The sequence below is a fragment of the Myxine glutinosa genome, chromosome 6 (genome assembly GCF_964187855.1).
Source record: "Myxine glutinosa chromosome 6, kmMyxGlut1.1, whole genome shotgun sequence".
Taxonomy (NCBI): domain Eukaryota; kingdom Metazoa; phylum Chordata; class Myxini; order Myxiniformes; family Myxinidae; genus Myxine; species Myxine glutinosa.
Genome location: NC_136266.1, coordinates 45,901,578 through 45,908,752, shown reverse-complemented (window position 1 = coordinate 45,908,752; position 7,175 = coordinate 45,901,578). Strand labels below are relative to the sequence as shown.

General features: G+C 42.1%; 1 protein-coding gene across 1 annotated transcript; it reads left to right on the top strand.

The window, feature by feature from the left end:
• The first annotated feature begins 622 nt into the window (after nt 1-622).
• On the top strand, nt 623-7,175 carry LOC144892597 (scavenger receptor class B member 1-like). The gene is made up of 8 exons (XM_078779815.1): nt 623-680; nt 910-1,139; nt 1,533-1,645; nt 2,615-2,688; nt 2,798-2,849; nt 2,961-3,104; nt 3,216-3,256; nt 5,994-7,175. The coding sequence occupies exons 2-8, from the start codon at nt 920-922 to the stop codon at nt 6,073-6,075; spliced, it is 726 nt and encodes a 241-aa protein (XP_078635941.1). The 5' UTR covers nt 623-680; nt 910-919; the 3' UTR covers nt 6,076-7,175.

The window sequence follows — 7,175 nt, the reverse complement described above, 5'->3', positions numbered from 1 at the left end:
ACCTTAACCAGTCAGCTGGGCTGAATCTAGTTTCTGACATCGACTCAACATTCAATCTTAGCTCACCTTAACCAGTCAGCTGGGCTGAATCTAGTTTCTGACATCGACTCAACATTCAATCTTAGCTCACCTTAACCAGTCAGCTGGGCTGAAACTAGTTTCTGACATCGACTCAACATTCAATCTTAGCTCACCTTAACCAGTCAGCTGGGCTGAATCTAGTTTCTGACATCGACTCAACATTCAATCTTAGCTCACCTTAACCAGTCAGCTGAGCTGAATCTAGTTTCTGACATCGACTCAACATTCAATCTTAGCTCACCTTAACCAGTCAGCTGGGCTGAATCTAGTTTCTGACATCGACTCAACATTCAATCTTAGCTCACCTTAACCAGTCAGCTGGGCTGAATCTAGTTTCTGACATCGACTCAACATTCAATCTTAGCTCACCTTAACCAGTCAGCTGGGCTGAATCTAGTTTCTGACATCGACTCAACATTCAATCTTAGCTCACCTTAACCAGTCAGCTGGGCTGAATCTAGTTTCTGATATCGACTCAACATTCAATCTTAGCTCACCTTAACCAGTAAGCTGGGCTGAATCTAGTTTCTGATTTAGTTGTGGCCTCCATTTCTGCCTGCTCATCGTCCGCTTGCCTTCTTCAATCCAGATGCCTGCAGGTAGTTTTTGTCAGGTGTCATACCACTTTCATACTCGCTCTAAATCAGTGTTATCTAGACTGTAGAAACTGCAGTGTACCATGCTTTTGCTCAGTTAAATTTGTTATCGTGGTACAGTACCTCGTTTAACTGCTGTCACCATCCATTGGATCTTTCATGTTCTGAAGCTTTTTTTGTTGTTTTGCTCACAATGACAGTCCCTTTATCAATCTTCCCGTTTCACTCCAAGATCTCTCTGGATGGATTTTGTTGGCGAGAATGTGACCGATGGAATAACGGTCTACAAGTATCGGTTTGCGCCGTCCCTCTTTACATCACCGCCTCCTGATTCGTTCTACCCTCCATCTCAGCACGACCCTCTACCCACGGAAGCTTCACCCTCGCCGTCGCCTTCCACGGATGAAGCTTACTGTCCCTGTTTGAAGTCTGGAACGATCAGCCTCAGCAAGTGTCGAAAAGGTCAGCAAAAGAGCTCGTCATTGGACGTGACGCACAGAATGCTGGGTTTGCTTAACTTTAACAAATGGGAAAACAAAGCATCATTCTAGGAAGTCCAAACGCAAACATGTTGCAAGATGCTCTGGGTGCTGCCAAAACGTCGCTTTTCTTCCCATTTTGTGAAGTAAACGATTTGGTAAACCAGCTGCATTCCAAATGACAGCTTTTCTAAAGTTTGTGGTATTTTATTCCTTGATATGTTCCTAAAAATATTGATATGTTCACATATTATTTTAATTGTATCATTAGAGTAGGCCATTGTAGGATGATGCTATGTTTACTTATTGTAATATCTTGCTTTTTTTTTTTTAAATTAAAACTTCTAAAACAAAACCCTTTTTATTTATTGTACAGGTGTGCCAATCTACCTCTCCCAGCCTCACTTTCTGGATGGTGACCCCAGCTTGCAGCTGTCGGGCCTTGCTCCTGACCGTGCCCAACATGGCACTGAAGTATTAATCCACCCGGTAACTGCCTTAACATGCTTATTACTACTATTTGATAACTTTGCTCTTAAACTATTGACCATCGTCAATCTTGTAATTTGGAATTGGGTTTTTTGGGTTTTCTACTGAGGATTATATGAGGCTCACGTATTTTGCAATAAGGATTATTGAAAAAGTAAGTGACTATTAATGACAGCATGACACAAATCTACAAATAAAATTAATTTGGGTCAATTATGTTATTATTTTGTATGCAGCCTATGGCTGCTGGTTGCATCATTTCTGGGAGCACAGCTGTGCCCCTGATGCAGTGCCCCCTGTTCCCAGTAAGCTGGTACTCATTTTGCCGACTTCGGAAGGATGACGAGCTGAGTCAACCCACCTGGTGTTGTTTAACGGCATGACGGGCTAAAACTAAAGACCCTATGATCTTAAGCCAGCCACCGTAACGGTTAAGCCAACACCAGGCTATTAATTTAGGTGATGGAGATCCAATCCTGGAATGAGATGAGAGATAACGGACCATCTACATATCACATGTGCAGGAGAGATTGAGAATGAGAAGGAATGAAAAAAAAAGATTTTACTTTGTGAAGAAAAGTTATTAGTGGTTCAATGTTTGGCCACTTATGTATTGTGTACAACTACATGGATGATGCGCTTGTTGTAAAATTAAAGGATGTTTACGAAGCCACGATGTTGCAAATGGAATCTCGTGTTAGACATGAGTCAAAATCCAATTCCTTGAGGCCTGACTGTGGTTTATAGTTTCATAGTGAGTCTGAAATAACTGTGCTGATAGTCAGAAGTAGTTCAAAGTGTTATTGCAATTTGCCTTGCATACTTTTTAAAGTTTCATACTTTTTGTGTCGAAGACACATTAATTGAGTTAATAACGATATATGGTTTGAACCTGGCTCAGAACTTGTATCGAATTGACCATCGTTGCAAAAACCATTTACTGAGATATTGGTGCTTATTCCTTTTCAGCTTACAGGAGTTCCCCTCAGCGTGAACATGAAGTTTCAAGTGAATCTTCTGATCGAGTCCATGTCAGACTTTCCGTAAGTAATGTCCAAATTGCATCCATTGGCCATCTTGGTTTTTATTATTATTATTTTTTTCCTGTGGCTCAGCTAACCACTATAATTCCTCTTCTGCTGTCTTCCACAGAGTAACGAAAAAGTTCTCCAAAGTTTTGCTGCCGTTGTTATGGTTCTCGGAGGTATGAACGGAAGCTAGATTGGAAAAGGTCTTCGTTATTTTGCGTTTTCTATTTGGCCATATGATGTAATCGAGCTTCCGTCTCACCATCCGTATCTGCCCCCCTTCAAAGGGAGGCGACGTGACGGGAGGTTTTCGTGACAGAATCTACACCAACCTTGTCTTGATGCCTCACGTCGTATCATTGGCCGCCTGGGTAGCTCTGGGCCTCGGTGTGGTTCTGTGCCTCATTGCTGCAGCTCTTGCTGCCCGAAAGGTGAGGAGCTTCAGTGGTCAGTTTAGACTTCACTAATCAATAGGGTGTTCATGGTAGTGGTGATAAGTAGAAATTGAGAGTGTTTGAATGTTGCATTCATGTATTTTTCAGAGAAAAAATGGAAAAGATCACAGAAAGATTGCTCTTCAAAGGTGAGCTTGAACTTTCATGAATGAGAAATAGATATTTATACCGGGTACCTAACATGTTGTGCCATGTTGGCTCGCATGTGCTGAACAACACTATAGCACATAATTTTATGAAATTACAATAATTTGCATAAACCATACTTCAGTGGGATGGAGGGGTAGAGGGTTTATCTACAAAAAATGTTGAGCGGTGTCGGAGCGGAACATGATTGAAGAGCAAAATGCATGCATCAAATTTTGATTCAATCGTTACACATTGCTCTGCTGTGTCTTAGTCACTCAATGAATATGAATGAATGAATGAATGATCGTTTTAAGGCCATTTTTCCCCGCTAAAGCGGGGGTTAGCCTTGCGGGCCCCATGACAATCATGGTTCCCTGTTTGAGGCAATGTTTTTATGGCCGGATGCCCTTCCTGACGCCAACCCTTGGTCACGCTCTTACGATGTGCAGGGATACGGTGTACCTATTATAAATTGGGGTACACACCGTGATCATTCATCCCAGCAAGCTGGTACTCAATTTGCCGACCTCGGAAGGATGACAGGCTGAGTCAACCTACCTGGTGTTATTTCAATGGCACGATGGGCTTGATCTCGGGACCCTAAGATCTCAAGCCAGCCACGTTAACCGTTAAGCCAACACCAGGCTAGTTATTGTGGTTGTTGTTGCACCATGCTTTATACAGAACGTCCAATGAACTGCCGCAGTAGTTTCATGGCTTCGGTTACAATCCTGGACGGGTCGCCACTCTGCCGCAGGCATGATGCACTCCGAATATACAGACTTCGCATTTAATATGGAATTTTTTTTTTCTTGACTTGGGTTTACTTTCTTAACTCAGTATATCAATCTGGTGAGTTTCTTTTACCCTTCGTTGATGTCTTTGTTCAAGGAACCATGTCACTGATTGTCTTTCGCAGCAAGAAGTCAATAACAGGATTATATCACAGGTGGCGTGACAAAATGTAAGGACAGGTACATTTGACGATTGGCTTCACAATCAGGTATATAAGGGTTGTTGCGTTCTGTATTAGTGGAAAACAACTGCTGCATGTCTACAAAAGTTATTGCCGCTTCCTCTGGAGATGGTCCGTCAACTTGACAATGCTGTTTGTCATGGAGTGGTGGCTTTACGAAATTCTGGTATGAAACAGCGTGCTATTGCTCAGCAGTATGGCATCACTCGAGGTCAGGTGTCAAAGATCCTGAAACGAAATGCTCAGAGGGGTGTCCCTACTCCAATACCGAGGCCAGGATGTCCACGCAGAACCACAAGGAGAGATGATCGCCAGCTGCACCGGTTGGTCTGCAATGGCCGTACCAAGTCAGCTAATCGGCTTAGGGCTGAGTGGCAGCAACTGACAAATGTGCCTATATCCAGAAGGCTAGTCAACCAACGACTGGTTCAAGCAGGCTATCGTGCCAGGCGTCCCCTGAGAAAGCCACGCCTGACCAGACAACACAGCCAGCGCCGATTGCAGTGGGCCAGAGAGCACCGTCAATGGCAGCCAGGACACTGGAATCACGTGACCTTCAGTGACGTCTAGATTTCTGGTCTATCGTCAAGATGGCCACGTCCGAGTGCGCAGACAAGTGCATGAAGCCCACAACGAAGATTGTATAGTGCCAAGAGTCCAAGCTGGAGGTGGTGGGCTGACTGTTTGGGCTGCTTTTCATGCAGGGGGCAAAACTGACCTGGTTGTTCTGAATGGAAACCTGAACCAGTTCAAGTACAGGGTCATTCTGGAAGAAACATTGCTTCCATTTGCTCGTGCAGCCTTTCGAGGAAACTTTGTCTTCCAAGATGACAATGCACGGCCTCATCGTGTTCGCATGATCCAACACTTTCTTGCTGACCGTGGTGTAGAGCATATGGAGTGGCCTGCCATGTCCCCGGATATGAATCCGATAGAGAACTTGTGGGCAGAATTAACGCGTCGAATCGACAACTTGGACCAGCAGCCGACCTCTGTGCGTGAATTGCAGCAGACTATTGTCACTGCATGGCAAGCGATTCCTGTCCAAACCTTGGCAAATCTCGTGAACAGCATGCCTCGACCTGTGTGTGCTCTCCTGAATGCTCGTGGGGGTTACATGAAGTACTGAACTGTAATTTTACTGTCCGTAATCCCAGTCATAATTTAGCTTTTGTTTTTGTTGAATTTTTTTTTGGCTAATGTGCAAAATAGAGGTACTTCTGGAAAACGTACAGAAATTTAATACAGTACTGTCCATGAATTGAGTTCGATATCGGTTTACATCACTTTCAAGGATCAATTTATTTGCTTCGAAATGTCAAATGTGGTTTTGTTTCTTTTAAAGGTCACATTAACAAAATCTAGAATAATTTCAACATAATTCCAATGAACTTTTGGTTCCAAGTCATCTTGAAAAGCAAGTTCACCCCCACAAAAAAAATATTCCATATTAAATGCCAAGTCTGTGTACGTATGAATATTTTTAATAATCAATTTGTTGTAAATGCGAAGTACGAATGTCATCAGTAACATAAATTATTACTTTGTCGAACTGTTGGGGGTGCAAAATTAAAGTAGGTCGCCCTAAGGTGTTTCTATTAGTCTGCCTGTGTATGCATACAAACGCGAGCACATATACTGACAGGAAAAAAAAAGAAAAAAAAATGTATATAAATAAATACCCTCATCCCTTCGGGAACAGACTAGGTGTGTTTTGTCATTCTAGTCATCGTCATTGTCTCATTACTTGTTGTTTCCAGCAATGGGAAGGATTCAGAAGCGGAGATACCAATGAAGCCGAAACTACGCTTAGAGGATGAAACGAGGCACCAAAGTCTCTGAACAAGCCACCTATCTTGAGAATATCTCTCAATGGTCCATCTACATTTATTTATGCCCCTCCTCCTTTACGAGAACTGTTTGGGGGTTTTTTGTGGGTGTGGGAGGAGGAGGTGGAATTGCCTGCACCTCTTTTTCACCGCATTCAAGCTGCTTCCATGTTAAAGCATTGCCGAAGTATTAACATGAATTATTTTGGTTATCACGTTCAAGAACACTGAAGTTTTCATTTGTACAGATCATATCCTGTAAACAAAATGCAGTAACTGTTTATCATTGGGCAGCTGGTGGAATTCAGCCATATTGCTTGTATTACATCATGTTTTTGGTGTTTTGGGAACAATCTGGAATATTTTTTTTTTATATATATATTTCTGGAGGGGCAGAGCTTTATGCAAACAGCTGTAATTTGTAAAGGTAATGTGAATAATTTTGTCTGTTCATCGAACTTTGTGTGATGTTTTTCATGTAAAGATATTCTGGGAGAGCCATACTTGAAACAACTTTGTATAGAATGGATGCCTTTGTTATGAGTTGTGGCACAGAGGTGTGTTGTGGTTTTGAAACGGTTTTGTGCAAATCTTTTGATTACTAAGAGGACCTTAAGATATAAAATGAACAAAAAGAAAAAACATTTTTTTTATACCGCCAGTGAATTTTGGGAATTTGAGGCTATCTATTTACGTATGCAAAATTGTAGATTTCGATTTCCTCCTCCCCCTTACCCTAATTACCTTATTTTCCTTTTCTCCATTTTATTCCCCTATAATTTACCCCTCCCACCCCAACCTTGGTGCTTATGTTATATATGGGTGGCCTCATGAAAGTATTACAGTATATCCCAAACGAAGCATTTTCTCGCTGGTGCATCTTGTGCGTTGGTGGGGAAAGTTGGCACAAAGTTCAAATATCTCAAATTACTTGATCAGGTAGTTTGGTGTCGGATTACTTGGTGACCGATTCATGGTGCAATCCTTGGGATGTTGAGTGATCTGGTCTCTTTTTGGTAGTTCTCGCTGTTTATTGGCCTTTGCTTTCTCGGCTGTACAAAAGTGCAATTTTGTAAATTGAAAATAAAGGAATTTTTAATTTTGAACATAAAA